This window comes from Capsicum annuum, chromosome 9, assembly GCF_002878395.1.
Source record: "Capsicum annuum cultivar UCD-10X-F1 chromosome 9, UCD10Xv1.1, whole genome shotgun sequence".
Classification (NCBI taxonomy): Eukaryota; Viridiplantae; Streptophyta; class Magnoliopsida; order Solanales; family Solanaceae; genus Capsicum; species Capsicum annuum.
Genome location: NC_061119.1, coordinates 146,809,475 through 146,831,689, shown reverse-complemented (window position 1 = coordinate 146,831,689; position 22,215 = coordinate 146,809,475). Strand labels below are relative to the sequence as shown.

The 22,215-nt window shown below is 39.6% G+C and overlaps 1 protein-coding gene across 2 annotated transcripts in view; it reads left to right on the top strand.

Moving 5' to 3' along the window:
• The window catches only part of LOC107842425 (protein ESMERALDA 1), a 62,058-nt gene extending 41,640 nt beyond the window's left edge, over positions 1–20,418 (top strand). For both annotated transcript variants that reach the window (XM_016686264.2, XM_016686263.2), the window contains 5 exons: positions 16,684–16,888; positions 16,989–17,156; positions 18,713–18,880; positions 18,959–19,149; positions 19,549–20,418. In XM_016686264.2, the coding sequence (XP_016541750.1) occupies positions 16,684–16,888; positions 16,989–17,156; positions 18,713–18,880; positions 18,959–19,149; positions 19,549–19,711 (895 nt within the window). In that variant the 3' untranslated portion in view covers positions 19,712–20,418. The remainder of the gene's footprint in view (positions 1–16,683; positions 16,889–16,988; positions 17,157–18,712; positions 18,881–18,958; positions 19,150–19,548) is intronic.
• Positions 20,419–22,215: the final 1,797 nt, after the last annotated feature.

Below are 22,215 nucleotides of genomic sequence, written 5' to 3'. Positions count from 1 at the left end.
GAATCCCCGCACCTGTATCCACACTCGGATTCGCACCCCCGAGTCTTAAAATTTATATTTTGACGAATTCGACTCTCGAATTTGCACCCATCTCAGATACCGCACCCGAGTTCGAGCAACTTAGACTAAAACACAATATTCGGATGTTGAGCGTCTATCAGAGGGTGATCCTGCACAATTAGTAGTCCTTTACCTGGAGCTGACTTTATATATCGCAGAATACGAATCGCATCCCAATGACTATCACATGGGGAAGTCATAAACTGACTTACAACACTCACAAAAAAGGATATGTTGGGGAAGTCATAAACTGACTATCACATGGGGAAGTCATAAACTGACTTACAACCGCCTATACCTTTCAGGATCACTGAGTGGCTCCCTCTGTCCATGCAGAAGTTTAACATTTGGATCCATAGGAGTGTCGATGGGTCTACATCCCATCATTCTTGTCTCAAGAATGTCTAAGGCGTACTTGCATTGAGAAATAACAATACTTGATCTGGACCGAGCAACCTCAATACCTAGAGAATATTTCAGTCTAGCGAGGTCTTTAGTTTGGAAATGCTGAAAGAGATGCTGTTTCAACTTAGTCATACCATCTTGATCATTGCCGTTGATAACAATATCGTCAACATAAACCACCAAATAAATACATAGATTTGGTTCAAAATGCCGATAGAACACTAAGTGATCAGCTTCACTACGAATCATGCCAAATTGCTGAATTACTGTGCTAAACTTTCCAAGCCAGGCTCGAGGAGACTGTTTCAGACCATAGAGTGACCTGCGTAGTCAACATACAAGGCTACTAGACTCCTCTGGACTCCCCCTAAGCAACAAAACTAGGTCGTTGCTCCATCTAGACTAGTTCCTCGAGATCACCACGCAGAAAAGCATTCTTAATGTCTAGCTGATAAAGAGGCCAATGACGAACATCAATAATAGATAAGAAAAGACGGACATATGCTATTTTAGCCACGAGAGAGAAAGTGTCACTATAATCAAGCCCAAATATTTGTGTGTATCCTTTGGCAGCAAAGCGAGCCTTAAGCCGATCAACCTGACTGTCTGGACCAACTTTGACTGCATAACCCATCGACAACCAACAGTAGATTTACCTGCCGGAAGGGAAACAAAGTCCCAAGTACCACTCGTATGCAAAGCAGACATCTCATCTATCATAGCCTGCTTCCATCCTAAATGAGAAAGTGTTTTACCTATAGTCTTAGGGATGGAAACAGAGGACAAAGATGATATAAAAGCATAATGAGGTGATGATAGACGATGATAACTCAAAAAAGTATAATGTGGATTAGCATTATGAGTGGAACGCATACCTTTTTGAAGTGCAACTGATTGGCTAGGAGGAGGCAAGTCCGCAGTAGCAGCAGTGTCCGGCGCATGACATGAATCATCTGGGACTAATATTGGACGTGGACGATGATGATAAGTCAGAAATGGTGGCACTGTAGCTGGAGATGTAGAAGTAAGTGGTGGCACTGCAGCTGGAGATATAGGAGTAATCATCGATTCCTCAAAGGTTGGTACATGTAAATCTGGAGATACGGGTACGACCTCAGAATGTCGGGATGATCAGAAGATGTATAGTAAGGTTGAGATTAAAAAAAGGTGGCATCGGCGGACATAAGATAGCGACGAAGATCCGGTGAATAACAACCATACCTTTTTTGGAACTCGAGAGTAACCAAGAAATACACACTTGAGTGCCCGAGGGGCTAATTTATCTTCCCCAGTGGCTAAGTTATGAACAAAGCATGTGCTCCCAAAGACACGAGGGGGGATACAGTAGAGAGGTGACTGTGGAAACAATATGGAATGCGGAACCTGATTCTGAATGGAAGATGATGGCATTTTATTAATTAGATGGCATGATGCAAGGACTTCATCGCCCAAAAAATGCAACGGTACATGAGATTCAATGAGAAGAGTGCGAGTAGTCTCAAGAAGATGCATATTCTTCCTTTCTGCTATATAGTTCTGCTGAGGGGTGTATGGACAAGACGACTGGTGAATATCCTTGATGAGATATAAACTTCCGAAATTGAGAGGATAAGTATTCTAAGACATTATCACTGTGAAAAGTAAGAATAGAAACACCAAATCGAGTTTGTATTTCAGCACAAATTTTTGAATATAGAAAATATCTCAAAACGATCTATTATTAAGAAAACCCAAGTACATCTTGAAAAATCATCAATGAAACTAACAAAATAACAAAAACCTAAGGCTGAACTGACTTTACTAGGTCACCAAACATCATAATGAACTAATGAGAAAATAGACTCTGAGCGACTTTCAATACTATGTGGAAAAGTAGCATGGGTGTGTTTCCTAAGTTGACATGACTCACAATCTAATGTGGATAAACTAGACAAACTAAGCACCTATCTTTTGTAGCGTGGATAGACTCAGATGTCCTAAATGTTTGTGGATCAAGTTTGGAGGGTCTGTAACGGAGCATGCTGTGAAGAAATTTGAAGAGGTAAGATGGTAAAGGACTTGTGTTTCATGTCCTGTGCCAATCTTCTGTCCCGTATTGCGGTCCTGCATTAGAAAAGAATCATAAAAAAAAGTTATGCTATAATGAAGGGCACGTGTCAAACAACTAACAGATGTAAGATTAAAAGGAAAACCAGTGACATAAAGAACAGAGTCTAGAGTGATAGAAGATACGGGTTTGGCTTGTCCAATTCCTTTTGGTTTTGTTCGGATCCCATTGGCTAAAGTAATAGCAGGAAGAGATTGTGAATAAATAATATCAGACAAAAGTGATTTGTTACTAGAAGTATGATCAGAAGCACCTGAGTTCACAACTCATGATCCAAGAGTACTAGACGGTGAAACACAAATAAAAGGATTACCAGCAACAGAAGCATCAGGGAACCGAGGCTACTTGTGGAGATGCCTGCTTGCTCGATAGTGAAGGAACTCATCATATTCTGTTTGGGCAATATGAGCATTATTGGATGGTCGATTAGGCTGTGGAGATGTCTGCTTACTTGCTTGATTCCGAAGGAACTCATTATATTTCTTTATAGCAATAGGATTATAACTGGGTGGTGGACAATGCAAACTATGACATATATCCTGAGTGTGTCCAACTTTATGACAACTACACTTCGATCGAGATTTTTCAGAACGACCTCCTCTTCGCCGATTTTCCATAGGTTGATATGTTCGTTTTTCTATTCTTTGATGAAATTACTTTGTGACTGGGAGGCGCGACAAGATGAAGTAGACGAGAGAATAACTCATCAATTGTAGGAACCGTAGGACTAGCTAAAATCAGATCACGTGCAACATCATGGTCAGTTGAAAGTCCTGCAAGTGTAAGAACTAAAAACATCTGTCTATGCTCTTGTTGTTATTCCACATCCGCAGTGATGGGCATAGATGTATCAAATTCTTCCATGACTGCTTGTACTTGTCCCAAGTAGACATATCAGATTCTTGTTTCTTCAAGTTGGTCATTCGAGATATGTCATTAGTGTATAAAACACGAGCTTTTTCCTAAACTAAATAATACGTATGGAACGGATGAAACAAGGGCATCAACTTGGAATCAATAGATCGCCATAAGAGACTATATAATTGAGCGTCAACTTTCTCCCATTAATCTTTAGCTTTCGCATCTTTCGCACTAGATTTTGCCTTTTCATCCACCACACTAGCCTAGTTCTTTAAGTGATCTTGGACACTTAACTTTGCACCACAACTCAACCAAGGAAGCCTAGGCTAAATAATTTGAACTTCCCATTAAAGGTTCAGAAGTGATCATAGGACTTTGAACTTCCAATTCCAATATTTTTGGAGCCAAAAATACCATGCCCAAAAGAAATTTTGGAAATTTGACTTGAAAATCCTAAGAAACATAATTTGAATGTCTGAAAATTCCTCGAAAAAGAATATGAGGTCGCCGGAATTTAGGTTCCGGTGATCGGAATCTTAAAAGACTTGGTGGAATTTGGAAAAGAGTAATTGGTCGGAGTCAGAATAGATCGACGACCCCAACAAAAGAAAAACAACTCAAAAATTCGATCGATCGGAGATGGGCTCACGCGTCGGTGCGTGACACAAATCTCGTTGGAAATTCAGAATTCCGGCAGGTGCGTGGGGGCGCGTGGCTAGTATTATTTCGGCAGTCTTGGTCGGGTTTTTGTTGCTTGAGCTTTCCGATCCTCTTGGTAGTGTTGTATTTTTCACACAACCCACAAAATAAAAAATGACACAAATCAGTCACCGGATTTGATGCACGGTAACTGAGTTTTCTTTTCTGAAGTTTCTCACCAACCTGGCTCTGATACGATGTGAGAATAAATGGAGAAAAAAATATTATTGAAAATTGTGTGGTTACATAATTATATCCAGACCCTATTTATAAACACTACATTATAATTTTTTTCCATGTAGGATTTTATATACTATTCCTATTCTTACTAATATTCTAACAGATGCCATGCAAGATATGGCGAATGCAGAAAAGTAAAATGCAGAATCATCCCTTGGGCCGCCCGAAAATCCCTTGAGTTCATCAACAAATGCGACACCCGAAATCGTGCCTCAGACTCATTATAGAAAAGAAAATAGGAAAATGATTAGGAAACGTCCCTTAAACTGAATTTAAATGTGGTACAATCTTTTCAAAAGCTAAATTAGTAGTAAAGTTGGTACAATTCTCTCAAAAGCCCAAAATCAGTGGTAAAAGTGGTACATTCCTTTCAAAAGCCGAATATTAGTATTTTACCTCTGAGATATACTATAATCCTTATATATGAATGTATGAGCGTGCATGTACAGATACCGATATAAAAATATGTATAAATATGTATACACGAAATAGAGAAGATTTCCCTTCACATCATAGCCATAACCAATCAAGATCCAATCCTAGTCTAATCCTCGGGTCTTAGGCCCCATAATGTCACAACATAAGGAAAAACGCGGAAGGAAATACAATTTAACATTAACGGACCATAAAAGCCCGACTCTACCACGAAATCAGACCCTGAACTTAGACTATGGATTCCTAATCTAGTTCCAGTACTAAAATAAACATCCTAAACTCAGGCTTAAGCAAAATGCTACCCTAAAGTACTCGAAATAAGCCAATAAATACATAATTTCGATGTAGGCCTAATTCTAACTAGTCAATCCCCTAACCAACATGAAATTAATAACATACACCGTCTGACCGAGCTAAGTCTAAAGAAAAGGAGGTCGTAACCTACCTTATGGTCGAATGACAAGTTGAGAATCGTCACATTAATGTGTTCCCCTTCCATAAGCCTCAGATCACAACCACTCTATCAAATATGTAATATGAACGTTAGTATGAGATTAATGATATTCAGATTGATGGTTTACTATCTGGGCTTAAAATTGGGTCAAAAATCGATCCTCGGGGCCATCGACGAAAACAAAATTTTTCTACGCAATTGCCCTCCCCTAAGGTAAGGAAACCATGCCCGTATCATGGGCGACAAGGAAATTTGTTTTGAGGCTTAAAACAACCTAGAAAGCCTATTGATTGAAGAAAGAATTTCAAGAATTTGAGTTGGAAATGGACAGAATTAAATATAGAATTAATCGGAATTTACATGAGGGAGGATTTTATGAAATTAACCGGACATAATCAGTTGAAAAACCCACTAGAAATAGCTCCCGAGCTCCCATGATGATCAAAATTCGAGTGAAGATGAGGAGAAAATGAAGCTAAGGAAATTATATACTGCTAGGGGTCCTTCATTGCGAAGGCGAGGACCCTATCGCGATCGTCGGACCGCACTGGCCCAGAGCATCGCAAACGTTATGGTTCTCCTCGTGATCGTGATGATTTAGCTGACCGGACCTAACAATCAATGAAAAACCTAATCAAGTACCCGAAATAAGTTCGAAAGCTTCACAACTCGCACCAAAGGTCCCCCTAACTCAAAATCTACCTTCCAAAGCTAGGAAACTGTCGGAAATCCCATTCGTGTTCGATTTACAAGAATGTTGACTAAAATTAAACTCATACAAGTTAAATGCTCCAAAACAAAAAAAGTCAACTAAAATGCAATCGAACTTTTCGGGAACCAAACCACCTATCCCAGCCGACGACAAACACTATATATAAGCTACTGGAAAGGTCGAAACAGGTAAAACACTTGAAAACTCAAAAATGACCGGGAGGGTCATTGCACTTAGATCCTGTAAATGTTTGAGTGATCACGGCTGCTTTGTGTTTTTTTCTTCCTGTCAACAAAACAAGACCCCCCTGTTAAGACTAGTGCCTCAAAAGCTGGACATTAGCTGTATTTGGTGCTGTAATTCAAAATACAACTTTAAAGTAGGATTTAAATAGCTAAATAAGGCTTCAATCTTGCAAAATCGGATTTATTACATTTGCTGATCTTTAGGCATAATTGTTAGAGATAATGATAGCTTATTTTACTCCTTTTATTGAGCTTTTTCATTATGATTTGATGTATAAATGTGGCAGTGATCAATGAAACTTTACAATGCTTTCTGCTCTTTCCTTTCTTTGTTAAAGATCTGTTTTTCTCTCCAACAGATTGGTATCAAGAGCATTGCCATCTTGATACGAGCCAAATGGCCACCTTAGCTTTTGATGACATCTTCGGAGACCAACACAAAAGAACTCAAGACTTGGTCACCACGAGGACACAAGAACATGCATGGAGGACCCGTTTTGAGCATGTCATAAAACATGTCCGTGTGTGGAAGATTGCGTGGGGACTTATCTTGATGACTATCAGAGAGCTCCAAAGGATTGCACAAGTCGAAGTGTGAAGAGGAGCCTCAACTCTACAAGGCCGTTCCTTCCATTGAAGTCCAAACACTCCATGGCCACCCTTCATTAAGGGTATTTTGGACATTGCACATGTTGTAGTGTGCACACCATGGCTGCCCCTTTCATTAAGGGCACCTTGGTCATTTTGTCTTTCTATCTTGTAATAGGCTATAAATAGGATCTTATTAGTTCATTTACCTTAGTTTATGAATGATGAAGAATTGATAAGAAACTTTTGAGACACTTCTCTCTTTTGGATACCTCACACTTGATCACAAGTGTTGTAAGTTGACTTCTACTGCGTGAGGCGTTGAGTGGTAATCACGGATCAAAAGGGTAAAAGACACACGGAATGTAGACATGAAGAAACGGAGACTAAGGAATCAACAAGGGAGACTAAGGAAACAAGAATCAAAACTAAGAATCCAAATTTTTGAACCTAAAATTTGTTGTGTTGTACGGAATTTAGGTGACGTTGCAACCTTGAAGTGGTTGCGGATTTTGAAAAATTATTGTTTTTCCAACTTTGAATTTTGTTCAACTTTCAACTTGTGGAAGAGTAAAACCGATTTTGGAGGGGAGGACAACAAGTTTGGAGCCTTTTTCACATTAAAAAAAGGTTGACTTTCTTTGCACCTTTTGGGCAAAACAACTTTTTGAAGGGTGGTTGACTCTTTCCTCTTTTGGTTAGTCTTGAAAAATACCCCTTACTCCCTTTTGGTAATAAGATATTTGGAAAGCTTTTTGTCCCCTTACTTCTTTGGTATATTTTTGGGACTTGTTTCAAGACAAACAAGAAAGACGACACTCTTCCACTTGGTCTTAAGATCAAACAACTACTATTGAAGGTTCTTGTCACGAGACATGAAGACTGGTCAGGAACACCAAGAATCTTCATTAAAGGTTTGAAGACCAAGGTTCAAGTTGAACCTCCAAATAACAACAACTCTTTTTAAACACAAATCCTCAACAACACACCTTTAATCTTCTGATTCACAACAACAACACACCAATAATGTTCAAACCTTGAATCCACAACAACAACACTTCGGCCAAACTTTGAATCTGCACAACAACACAAGTAGGAGTTCAACTTGGATATCGACTCTGTTAGTGTTAGTGAAGAAGAAACTAACACTGAAAAACACTCAAAACACACAAAATACTCCTAGATCTAGACTCCAAGTTTTGGCCAAGACTCAAACAAGAATAACCACTTCTTTTTTTTTTTGAATTTTCAAGCAAGCAAGCCCAAGATTGATTTTGTGGGAACAAAATCAGCCTTTCTCTGATACCAAATGATACGAAAACACCTAACACAAGATGCAAAACAACCATCAACACAACAATAACAGGATGAACACAAACTACGGATTCAACAACACAACAAGAACATAAGATAACAACAAAATGTAAAGATAGGTAGTTTGACAAAGGAATACATAAACTCTAAGAACCCTAGAATGTATCAAATTCTAAGACCCCTAAGGCTTACATAGACATCACCAAACTCGTATGGAGACACAAGAGGGACATCAATCCCTTCAAGCACCAACATTTCTAAGCCAACATGCAACACAAGTGAATCTACACATGAATTTGCAACCTAGTTTCGGTTTTCACTCTCAAAAGTTTCTTATCAATTCTTCATCATTCATAAACTAAGGAAATGAACTAATAAGATCCTATTTATAGCCTATTACAAGATAGAAAAAATGACCAAGATGCAGGGGCGGCAATGGTGTGCACATTACAATATATGCAATGTCCAAAATACCCTTAATGAAGGGTGGCCATGGAGTGTTTGGACTTCAATGGAAGGAACGACTTTGTAGTGTTGAGGCTCCTCTTCACACTTCGACTTATGCAATCCTTTGGAGCTCTCGGATAGTCATCAAGGTAAGTCCCCGCACAATCTTCCACACACAACCTTGCTTTATGACATGCTCAAAACGGGTTCTTGTGCCCTCGTGGTGACCAAGTCTTGAGTCCTTTTATGTTGGCCTCCGAAGATGTCATCAAAAGCTAAAGTGGCCATTTGGCTCGTATCACATCTTGATGGACCTATGAGAAGAGAGTGAATAAGAGCACAAATTCTTTCTTTAAACTGTGATCTTAAATAGTTTATAGAAAATGAATTTTGAAACAAGCTTTCCAACTCCACCTGTCTTCAATGGTGAGAATTATCAAGCTTGGGCAATTAGAATGACGGTTCATCTTGAAGCACTAGAGATCTATGAGAAGCAGTAGAAGAGGATTATGAAGTAACTCCGCTTGGAGCTAATCTAACAGTGAATCAGATGAAACATCACAAGGAGAGAAAGACAAGAAAAACGAAAGCCAAAGCATTCCTTTTCTCTGCAGTATCCCCTTTAATTCTTACCAGAATTATGCAAATGAAGTCCGCTGCAGAAATTTGGGCGTATCTCGAAACGGAATACCAAGGAAATGAAAGAGTGCAGAATATGCAAGTGATGAATTTGATTCGGGAATTTGAAATGAAGAGAATGAAAGAATTACAACAAAAACAAGTAGAGAGGCTGTTTCCGATAGACCCCCGGCTCAAGATAAAGAATAGTAAATAAGGGGGGGGGGGAATAGGTGATATAAAAGAAAATCATGAATAAGAAATGATAAAAATAGTAATCGTAGAAATACAAAATATGAGAAAATACTGGCGACACGAAATAAGACAAATAGGAACTAAGACATAAGAAAAAGGGCACCCACCTATGTACACAGTCCTAGGGTTACTTTCTCGGCTACACAAAATCTCTCCTAACTGCATGCTATAACCCACACTCACACTAGCCTTCTACCTTTATCCGCGCCCTCCATACCTTCCTATCTAGGGTCATATCCTCAGTCAGCTGAAGCTGCTCCATGTCATGTTTAATCACCTCCCTCCAGTATTTCTTTGGCCTACCTCTACCCTTCCTGAAGCCATCCAAAGCTAGCCTCTCACACCCACGAACTGGGGCATCCGTGCTCCTCCTCATCACATGCCTAAACCATCTCAGCCTTCCTTCTCGCATTTTGTCCTCCACCAAAGTCACTCTCACCTTCTCCCGGATAATCTCATTCCATACCCTATCCCCTATAGTAAGCCCACATATCCAACACAACATTCCTTACCCTGTCCCTTATAGTAAGCCCACACATCCAACACAACATTCTTATTTTCGCCACCTTCAATTTTTGGATGTGGGGGCGTTTGATTGGCCAACACTCCGCTCGATACAACATGTCCGGGCGGACTGCCACTCTATAGAATTTGCCTTTAAGCATAAGGGGTACTTTCTTATCACACAACACCTCCGAGGCGAGCCTCCACTTCATTCATGTTGCTCCAATACGCTTAGAGACATCCTCGTCAATCTCACCATTCCCTTGAATCGAAGACCCAAGATACTTAAAACTGTCCCTCTTACAAACGTCCTGGGAGTCCAACCTCACCATTACTTCGTCCTCCTGCCTCAAGTCACTAAACTTGCATTCCAAATATTCCGTCTTTGACCTACTCAACCTGAACCCCTTAGACTCAAGGGTTTGCCTCCAGACTTCCAATTTGTCATTCACACCCCCCCCGTGTCTCATCAATCAACACTACATCATCCGCAAATAACATACACGAAGGCACCTCGCCTTGAATACTTCGCGTCAACACGTCCATCACCAGCGCAAAAAGGAATAGACTAAGAGTCGATCCCTGATGCAACTCTATCTCGATCGAAAACTATTCTGAGTCTCCTTCCGCCGTCCTCACCCGGGTCTTCCTTCTATCGTACACGTCCTTAATAACTCTGATGTACGCCATCGGAACCCCTCTCACCTCCAAGCATCTCCAAAGAACCTCCCTCGGGACTCTATCATATGCCTTTTCTAGGTCGATAAACACCATGTGTAAATCCCTCTTCCTTTCTCTATACTGCTCTACCAATTTCCTCACCAGGTGGATTGCCTCTGTCGTCGAGCAACCAGGCATAAATCCAAATTGATTCTCCGAAACGGACACGACCCTCCTCAGCCTCTTCTCAACCACTCTCTCCCAAATCTTCATAGTGTGACTCAACAACTTAATACCCCAATAGTTGTTGCAACTCCGGATGTCACCCTTGTTTTTATATAATGGAATCATCGTACTTTATTTTCAAGCCTCAGGCATTCTCGCAGTCTTGAAAATGCCGTTAAACAACAGTCAACCACCTCAAACCTGCCTCACCAGCATACTTCCAAAAATCCACCGGAATCTCGTCTGGCCCCGTCACCCTACCTCTCCGCATCCTACGAACAGCCTCTCTAACCTCAACCTTAAAATACCTACAGTAACTGAAATCACGGCTCTTCTCCGAGTGCTCCAGCTCCTCTAACTCAATGCCTCTGTCCGTCTCCTTGTTCAAAAGGCTATGAAAGTACTCCTGCCATCTCCTCTTAATGTGAACATCCTCCACTAAAACACTACCATCCTCCCCCTTAATGCACTTCACTTGATCGAGGTCACGACCCTTCCGCTCCCTATCCTTAGCAAGCCTATACAACCTCTTTTCCTCATCTTTCTCCTCTAACCCCGTATACAAGCTCTCGAACGCTGCCGACTTAGCAGCCGTAACTGCTAACTTAGCCTCCTTCCTTGCTACTTTGTAAACCTCCCTATTCACCCGCTTCTCCTCTTCATTTTTACTTTCAATCAACTTAACATACACCTCTTTCTTAATCTCCACTTTCTTTTTCACATCTTTGTTCCACCACCAATCCCCCTTATGACGTCCTGCCTGACCCCTCGAGACCCCCAACACTTCTCTAGCAGTCTTCGTGATACAGCTGGCCGCCCTCTCCCACATAACATCCACGTCCCCCCTGCACTCCCACACCCCTAAACCCCTCACCTTTTCCCCTATCTCCAGTGCACTAACGGGCGTCAAGCTACCCCACTTAATTCTCGGTCGACCCTCCCTGGATATTCTCTTCTTGCACTTCTTGATAGACAAGTCCAACACTAGAAGCTTGTGCTGGGTCGAAAGATGCTCACTCGAAATGACTTTACAGTTTTTACATAACACCCTGTCCCCCTTCCTAAGCAGTAGAAAGTCAATTTGAGTCTTAGCTATCGCGCTTCGGAAGGTAATCAGGTGATCCCCCTTCTTCGGAAAACTCGAATTCACTACCACCAGCCCAAAAGCCCTCGCAAAATCCAACAGAACAGCTCCCTCACCATTCCTATCATCGAAACCAAAACCTCCATGCACATCGTCGTAGCCTCCCGGTAATACCCCAATGTGGCCATTGAAGTCCCCTACTATGACAATCTTCTCCGAGCTAGGCATGCTTCTCACCACCTCGTCCAAATCCTCCCAAAATCTTGCTTTCACCTCCTCTTCCAAGCCCACCTGCGGCGCATACACACTACACGCATGCAACATAAAACCCCCTATGACCAACTTAATCTTCATCAGCCTATCGCTGACCCTCTTAACCTCCACCACCTGACCTCTCAGCTCCTCATCCACTAAAATGCCCACTCTATTTCGACGCCCCTCACTCCCCGAGTACCACAACTTGTACAGTTGTACCCATCCACATCCCTAGCCTTAGATTCTACCCACCTAGTCTCCTGAACACACACAATATTAATCCTCTTCTTCTTAAGAATCTTCACCAGCTCTACGTACTTACCCTGAAGGGTCCTAATGTTCCAAGACCTTACCCTCAACCTATTTACTCTCGCCTCTTGCGTACCTCTAAAACCCCTTACCAAACCCGCCCTAACACCCGACCTATACCCTACACCTGCCCCTGCCTTCCCCTCCTCACCCCCTCCCAAAATAGCCCTCACCCCCAACCCCCTCGGACATGACCCTAATCCAGCATCAACCCCTCTAGCCACTACTCAAAAACCAAAATAAAGCCCCTCGCCAACAAACAAACGGACAAAGCCACAGTATGAAAACAGTAGGCGAAGGCACTCACAAAGTACACTAACTGTCCTAGCAGCCAGAACAACACAACAATAACAATAACCAAAAACCACCAATAGGCTAAGTATCCAATCACCACTTTAATCACACGAACAGGAAACAAGAAATAGAAAAGGAAACCAGTAAGAAAAAGCAAGAACCAGAATAATATAAATAAACCAAGCTGTATGAAGTGACTAAAATCAAAGTTTAGATGTCACCGGTACGCCTGTGGGCTGCTGGTTCTGTTAATTTTGATGTCGATAGTTGGTTGCCAGATTAAGGTCGCCTGAAAAAGCCATTGGTTCGGTGCTAGAGTGTCGCCGGATCGTCGAATATGTATTGTCGAAATCTGTAAGACGGCTATTGCGTACCAACCTGCTTGACCGCTGATGCACACCTACACCGGCGCCGGAGTCAAGCCGGCGGGAACCCTAACCCTGCCGGCGATAGTAGTGACGAGACTGACAAAAGGAGGAGGGAGAGGGGGGAAGATAGGGAGAACTGGGGGGGTGGGGGAGAGAAACTGGGGGGAGAGAACGAGGGAGAGAGATAGTACCCCTTACCTGTTGCCGGCGTGCCTAAACCGTCGTTGGCGTCGGAATCTGCCGGTCCGAAAAAGTAAACATTAAGATTGGAACGTTAAAGGTGAAACGTTGGAGAGAGAGTGCGTCAGATCAATCAAGAAAACAGAGTAACCAAAATCCGAAAATCCAGTAAGTACCTATTATAGTTATTTAATTTGCCTTAATAATGTTAAAATTCCGTACATTATCAGTATATATATAACTTTAATTAATACGTTCATTAGATAACAAAGAGTTTGAAGATTCATATTAAGCTCATTATGAGGTTTTCTTTTAGATCAATCAAAGAATTAGAAACTATAAAAGATTATGCAGATCAACTACTTGACTTAGCTAACTAGGTGAGATTGTTTGGTAAGGATTTTACTGATGAAAGAATTGTTCAAAAAAAAATTCGTCACACTTCCTGAGAAATATGAAGCCACAATCTCTTCTTTCGAGAATTCTAAGGATCTGTCAATCATTACCTTGGCAGAACTTGTTACAGCTTTGCAGGCATTGGAGCAAAGGAGAATAATGAGGAAAGAAGGTTCTGTTGAAGGTGCTTTTCAAGCTAAATCACATAACGAGTTATACGAGGGAAAGAAAAAGAACCAGAAGCAAAGGCAAGACAATAATTACAACAATCGGGGGGGGGGGGGGGGGGGGCGGGGAGTAATCCACGCTGCCCTCATTGCAAAAAGACAAATCATTCTCAACAGAAATATTAGTGGAGACCAGATGTCAAGTGCAACAAATGTGGTCAACTAGGCCATGCGGAGAGGTTGTGCAAGTCACAAACGCAACAAGAAGAAGCCAAAGCTGTTGTAAATCAATATGAAGAAGAGCGATTGTTTGTAGCAACTTGTTTTGCTAGTAAAAGTACTTCTGAAAATTGGTTGATTGATAGCGGATGCACAAATCATATGACCAGTGATCAAGAGCTCTTTAAAGAGCTAGGTAGATCTGTTATTTCCAAAGTAAAAACTGGAAATGGAGAATATCTTGACGAAAAAGCAAAGGAACAATTGCAATTCAAAGCCCTACAGGTTTGAAACTTATAACTGATATTTTCTTTGTTCCTGATCTTGATCAAAACCTCTTAAGTGTTAGGAAGTTACTTGAAATTTGTTTCAAAGTGTTGTTTGAAGAAAAAGCATGTGTCATTAAGGATTCTGATAATAAGGAGATGTTCAAGGTCAAGATGAGAGGAAGGAGTTTTTCCTTGAATCTATTAGACGAGAAGTAAGCAACAGTTGTCAGGTTGGAAAATGATTTCGAGTTATTGCACAGAAGACTCAGACATTATCATCATGATGCCATACACTTCATGAAAGAAAATCAACTAAAGAAAAATTTGCCTGCTTGTGAAGCTTGTCAGTATGGGAAGCAAACAAGGCTTTCTTTTCAGAATTCATCATGGAGGGCAAAAAATAAGCTGCAACTTGTTCACACGGATGTAGGAGGACCTTAGAAAACACCATCTTTAAAGGGAATTAAGTACTATATTGATGCCTTTATCGATGATTGTTTTAGATATTGTTAGATTTAGTTTTTGAATTTTAAATCTGAGGTCGCTGATGTATTCTTGAAATCTAAGGCTTTTGTGGAAAATCAGAGTGGTTGCAGAATGCAGGTGATAAGAACAGATAATGGAGCCGAGTATACTTCAGAAAAGTTCAATAACTTTTGTAATGAAGCAAGAATTGAGCATCAGCTAACGGCACCCTATATTCCTCAACAAAACGGAGTAGTGAAAACAAAAATAGGACGCTAATGGAGATGGCAAGGTGTTTTCTCCATGAGAAAGGGCCGCCAAAGAAATTTTGGGCTGAAGTTGCCAATACCGCAGTATTTCTGCTAAACAGATTGCCAACTAAGGCTCTGCAAAAGAAGACACCGTTTGAGGCTTGGTTTGGTTACAAACCTTTGCTAACAAATCTGAAAATATTTGGTTGTCTTTGTTTTTCTTATGCACCTCAGGTTACAGTTTTAGTTTTGGTTCTGGAATATTCTCTTGGTGTTCAAAAAAAGCAAGATGTTGTGGCTCAATCTACAGCTAAAGCAGAATACATTGCAGCTACTTTAGCTGTGAATCAAGCCCTTTGGATTTGGAAGTTGCTGGCAGATTTGTACCTGGAATAAAGGAAGAGTACCGAAATCGTTGTGGATATGAAGCTACAATTTCAATTGTAAATAATCCCGTTTCTCATGGAAAGACGTCATTTCAAGATCAAGCTTTATTTCATAAGGGAGGTGCAAAAGAATGGAGACATAAACATAGTGCACTGCAGAACTAATTTCCAGAATGCCAATATTTTAATTAAGTCTCCACCTAGAGCAAGATTCGAGTTTCTCAAAGAAAGACTAAGACTTGGTGTTACTGCTCTTGAGTCAAGGAGGAGTGTTAAGACTAGTGCCTCAAAAGCTGGACATTAGCCGTATTTGCTGCTGTAATTCAAAATACAACTTTAAAGTAGGATTTAAATTTAGCTAAATAAGGCTGCAATCTTGCAGAATTTTATTTATTACATTTGCTGATCTTTAGGCCATAATTGTTAGAGATAATAATAGCTTATTTTACTCCTTTTATTGAGCTTCTTCAGTTATGATTTTATGTATAAATATGGCAGTGATCAATGAAACTTTACAATGCTTTCTGCTCTTTCCTTTCTTTGTTAAAGATTTGTTTTTCTCTCCAACACCCCCATTGGGTTTCTAACACTCATCAAACAATGTTCTTTGACACACCTTCAAACTTGGTTTTCCTTTCTCTCTTATCTTATATTATATTTGTAAACTTAAGAATATAGTGCTTGAGTAAGAAGAAAAAGATGAGCAAGTCTCAGTGAACTTGCGCAAATCTTCATTCTTCAAGTTTGGATCTTTATATAGTGTTCTTCAAGATTGTGATCAGTGTGTTAGGCCTGCGATTGCCAACCTGCAATAATCAAAATAAACGGTCAGGGTGTGGAAAGTTTGCATGCTTTTTGATGTTGAGGTATTTTTTGTTTAGTAGGTGATTGAAGTCTTTCATGATGGTTTCTTAAGTGTTCAAACTTGTCTAATATTAGCTCAAACGATGGTTTCAGATTGGAGTAAAGAGAAACATTTACTGTATATTATATGTGGCATCTATTTTAATGCAATACTTCATTGGATGTTATACTTTCTGTAGAATTCTATTCTATTAATTATAGTTAAGTTGTTGGTCATGCTACTACATAATTTAATTTGTATTTTACTAGATTCTATTATCTCTATTTCAAGCCTTGTTTGGGTGACACGCCTTCATTATTTTTCTCTCTTTTTCTTTGTCTGAATGTTCTGTTTCTGTTAAACGCAGGATCGTCAGGATATCCCCATTTGCTAATCGTTTGTCATTCGATGCTCCCCCAGCAGTTCAGCGGCTTAGATGTCTGGCAAACTACGAAGCCCTGAGATTTTCAAATCCCATTTTAAGTTTAGGACAAACATTGGTTGCAAGGATGAAAGACCGAAGTGCAAATAATAGTGGGAAGTATATATCTGTGCATCTTCGCTTTGAGGAGGTTAGTTTTCATTTAGTGCAAGCTGATGTGCATGCTTACTTTATGTAGTTCATAGCATAGACTTCCGAGGGTATTTAGCCTTGATCACTTTTTCGTTCAGGATATGGTTGCTTTCTCTTGTTGTATATATGATGGTGGAGGTAAAGAGAAAATAGATATGGATGCAGCAAGAGAGAGAGGATGGAGGGGAAAATTTACAAAACGTGGTAAAGTGATTCATCCAGGAGCAATCAGGATCAATGGAAAGTGTCCCTTAACGCCATTAGAGGTAATATTCTTGTCTTGTTGGGTCAACATTCAGTTGACTTCCTTAATCTATTTTTGTATAATCAACTCAGTTGACTTCCTTATTCTGTTTTTTATAATCAACTCAGTTGACTTTCATATCCTTTATTTTTTTCTTATCTGACGAAACACTGGAAATAATAACTTGAGTAAAAGTAGAACCTTTTGTTCTCGAGGTTGTATTCCTTTCATCTTCAGGGCTTGCTTTGAACAGTTAATGAGTCCATTGCCAGATTATCTTTACCAAAGAATATTTCTGAAAAGTTTTGTTTGACAAAGTGATGTGCAACAGATGCTTGCAAAGATAAGTAAGCTGCATAACCATTTCAAACGAAGATACGATAGTTGCGTAAGATGTACTTGTAAAAAAAGAGAAAGATCAGCTTGTATTATTCCCTCAATCCATTGGGGTTTAGATCTCTATGTACATATTCTAAGAAAGGAAGGAAAATAAAAATACATAACTGTAGGAGTAAATAAAGTCATACTATTTTTACAAGATCCTAAAATATTCAACAATATCCACAAGATTCCAACACACCTCAAGTTGGTGTCTATAAATCAGATGTACCAAGATTGTTACAAATGTAACTGATACGAGAACCAGTTAGGGACATGGTGAAAATATTTGCGAGCTAATCATTTGACTTGACGAATTTTATAATAGTGTCTCTTGAGAGTATTTTTTTCCTCTGATGAAGTGACAAACAATCTCAATGTGTTTAGTTTTCTCATGAAACATCAATTTGGTGCAATATGAAAAGCAACTTGGTTATCTAACACAAGTTTCATCTGACTTGAATTCTCCAAACTTCAATTCTCTGAGAAACTGTTTATTCCAAATTAGTTCGCAAGTTGCCACAACCATTGCTCAGTATTCAGTTTCCGTATAGATCGAGCAATCACATTTTATTTCTTGCTTTTCCAAAGCACCAAATTATCTTCTACCAAAATACAATATCCAGACGTAAGCCGCCTGCGTCTCTGTTTCCCATAATCTGTTCATGACCTTGATTCTCAAAAAGTAATTCTTTTCCTGGGACTGATTTTATGTATATGCATCTGGGACTATTACACAGAGAGTCCATAAACTAACTTGCAACACTCACGAAATGGAATGTCAGGTCGAATCTGGGTGAGATAGTTCTACTTACCAAACAGGGTATCTAATTATGCAAGATACTTCATTGAATTTTATTTGCTTTAAGAGAAGAAAAGAACTTGAAACTAAACAAGGATCCATCTAGGGGCAGATTGATAATTTGAAGAACCAATTAGACTTTACCTTTTATAAAGCCACTTATTAGTTTTAGTCAATCATTAGATATTGTAATAGAGGGGGAGAATGCCTTTCCATGTAGAGGGGAAGTTTAATATTCTACATAATTAGAGGGGTATATGATTTTTGTCATACTTCTATTAGCTTGTTCCAGCTTTGGTTCCTTCTCCTATTGGCTCTTTCATTTCTTGTATCATGTATCATGCTTTCCTTGGTGCCTCATCTTTTTGTGGCTAAGTTTCTTCCCACACTTAAATTAGGTTGGTTTGATGTTACGAGGAATGGGGTTTGGTAAAAGCACATCTATTTATTTAGCTTCTGGAAAGATCTATGACTCAGAGCGACACATGAAATCACTCTTAGAGATGTTTCCTCTTTTACAAACGAAAGAGATGCTAGCATCCCCCGAAGAGCTCGCCCCATTTCAGGTTTGAATTGTTTGAGTACCTTCTCCCTGTCATTTGTCTTACCTTTTTCGCACATCTGACTCAAATTATTGCTTCTAGAATTACTCTTCCAGGATGGCTGCTATAGACTATACTGTGTGTCTTCATAGTGAAGTATTTGTGACAACTCAAGGAGGAAATTTTCCCCACTTTCTGTTGGGTCATAGAAGATTCTTGTATGGTGGACACTCGAAGACAATTAGGCCAGACAAGAGGAAGTTAGCTTTGTTATTTGATAACACAAATATTGGGTAAGTCTTTGATATGTTTGCATGATTTTTATTTAGACGACACTAGTTGGTTGGACTGCCTCTAAAGAAACTTGATGAGTTTCTGAAACCCATTTGGGTGGTAAAAGTGTGTATTAGAATGTTAAAGCTCCTTGAGCAGGAAAGCCGTACTAGTAGTCTTTGTATTTTAATTCAATAGAAACACTCGTGTCATCAGATGTATTTTGATTTCAAAAGATATAGTTTCGGTTTAATCACTTTGGGTTGCTCTCCATGTCCACTCATCGAAAAGCTCATTCTGTTATACACATACAAGATGCCAGTCGGCCGCATTGGGCTGTTCTTTTTGTAGATAGCAGTGTTTGTTGTTGGTTTTATCTGACTTTATTGATGTATTTACCCTTGCACTGCTGTTTCCAGGTGGAAAAGCTTCAAGCGGCAAATGCTAAATATACGAGCACATAGTGATTCAAAGGGAATTGAGATTAAAAGACCATCTGACTCGGTATATTCAGTCCCATGTCCAGATTGTATGTGCCGCAGTAACAAGACTGATGTTTCAAAATCATCCTCAGCGGCTTGATTCTGGGCATACCTTTGGTGGTGTTTCCGTTCCCATTGTATGGATTTCAGCTTCTAGCCCTTACCATTCTTCCACTTTTTGTCCCCTAACACAGTGGAGAAGACCCTTCCAGATCCTAGAGCCAGCCTTCTTGAGAGATTTTATTCGATTGCTCGTCAATATAATTATTTTCTGGGAACTAGTTGAGGGGTGTGCCGTTGTACATGATAGTCCGAGTAAAGGACGTAAAAATCATCTTGATTGCTGGGTATATCTGGGTGTCGACTTACATAGATTCACTTCCAGCTGCTGCGTCTGACAAGCTGTGAATTGACACGGGATACATTAATTCAACGTTAGTTTTTGCAGTGAGGATCTTGTATATTACTTGAGAGTAGGTAGTATTAGACTTTAGCAACAGGATGAAATAGCGGATGCCTTGTCAAAAGACAGGGTTCCCAATTTTTAATTTTGGATCCCCTCGTCTTTTAAAAATGTTTGTTGGGATCTCTGTTGGTATTTATCTCCACTTTTCACTAGATTTATCACCCTCCATCTTACATGGTTGCACAAAAATTTCCCAAGAACACTATTCTAAACCGTGGGATGAATTTTGATTTTTCTGTATATTATAAACGTCCACTGTTACATGTGAAATGATATCAATCTTGAATTTTCTTGTTAGATAATTATTTTATATGAACCATTCAAGATAACACAGTATTCTTTGAATTGTTAAGGATTTTTGGGGTGTCATTTTTTTTCTTTTGAATTCTGTATTATCTGTAGAGTGTAATGACAGTCTGCTATCTCCAAACTCTAGATATCCCAACTGAATATTGAGTCTGGAGTCGAAAGGGGTACTTTTTCAACACGATACATCAAAACAGACACTCCCTTTAAACATGTACCACAGTTCTGCCATTTTTGGCGAGCTGTTTATTAGTACTGTAAACGTCCATCTACTATGTAAATTTTAAGAAAAATAATTCAAAGGGTTTATTCAAAAACGAGCGAACCCTGTTTTCATAATTATTTTATATTGTTTACAAGAATTTTAAAAAATTAGGTGGGGCGACCCCCATTTCTAAATTTAATTTAGGGCATTCAATCTCTACTGTAGCTTTGTTGAGATTAAACAACTTTTAGGTAGTGAGGAACAAGCTTAACGAAAGAAGGCATACATGGTTTTACTACATATTTTATTATTGGCATACATAGCTTGTCATTTCCCTAAATAGTTTACTACATATTACTTCTATTATTGGCATATATCCATGCAATATTGACCAATATTCGTAGCTACTTAACCATCATTTACTAGATAGATGTTATATGTTGGTCAATTTTTTAAAAATACATGTTAAAAAAATATGTGAGTTGTAACATTTTAGTATGTATTTTTGCATCATATTAATATGAGAAGGATTGTAACTTTTAGTATTTTTTGCATAGTTTTTGAACATGTAAGAAGCTAATTGTAAGGAATTTAATCATCCCTAATTGTCTAAGGCTTATTATTTAAATTTAAGACAATAAATGAATAGAATAAGTTTTAGGCTTAATTGTCTAAGCAATTTAATCTTCGTCCTTAATTGTCCCAAGCACTCCTAAAAGTTATTCCCCGTACTTATCACGTTTTATGAAAGTTAATTTGACTAAACTTCAATCCAAGTTGAATCTCCATCTGTGCCAGAGCGTGCCTATGGTGTTCCTTCGACTCCGAGGGGGGATCCTCCAGTTGTGGTACTCTACAGACTCCGAGTGTTGTTCCTCCTTCTGTGCAGATATTCGAGTATGGTATTTTGAGATCAGGGGTTCAACCTTCATCTATGTTACCCCTTCAGGTGGGATATCAGCCAACAAGGTTCATTATGCCTCTTATTGTTACGGGTACAATTATGTCTTTTAAGGATCAGAAGAGGTTTGAGAGATTAACTCATTTAGGTCTACCCAAGTTCAGTGGTGCTGCGGTCGAGGATGACTATGATTTCTAGATTGATTGTCGTGGGAAGTTGCTAACCTTAGATCGCTCGAGTTGGACGAGGTCACTTACACTATTTACCAGTTGAGAGACGTAGTTAGGGATTGGTAGAGGTCACTTGTTAGTTGCATACCTCTGAGTTCTCCAAAAATGACTTAAGGATCAATTTGCTGCGGCTTTTTTGAACAAGTTTGTGCTTTTCAGTCTAAGGGATTAGATGAGAGATGAGTTTGATCATTTCTAGTAGGGCTTCATGACTGTTGCAGAGTATGAGGCACGTTTTCATGCCTTTTCTTGATGTTATTTTGCTTATTGCCACCGAGTATGAAAAGATTCAGAAGTTTGTGAACGGATTGAATGTTTCACTTCAGCTGGATACTACCCAGATAGTAGTGTCGAGGGCATTGTTTCGGCGTATAGTGGATCATGCGAAGATGACTGAGTCTATTCTCTGAGCTTCTCAGGGAGGCGCCAAGAGGGTGCGACATCAGGGTGAGTTCAGTGGCTGCACTCCTTGAGGTAGAGATTTTAGAGGTTCTCG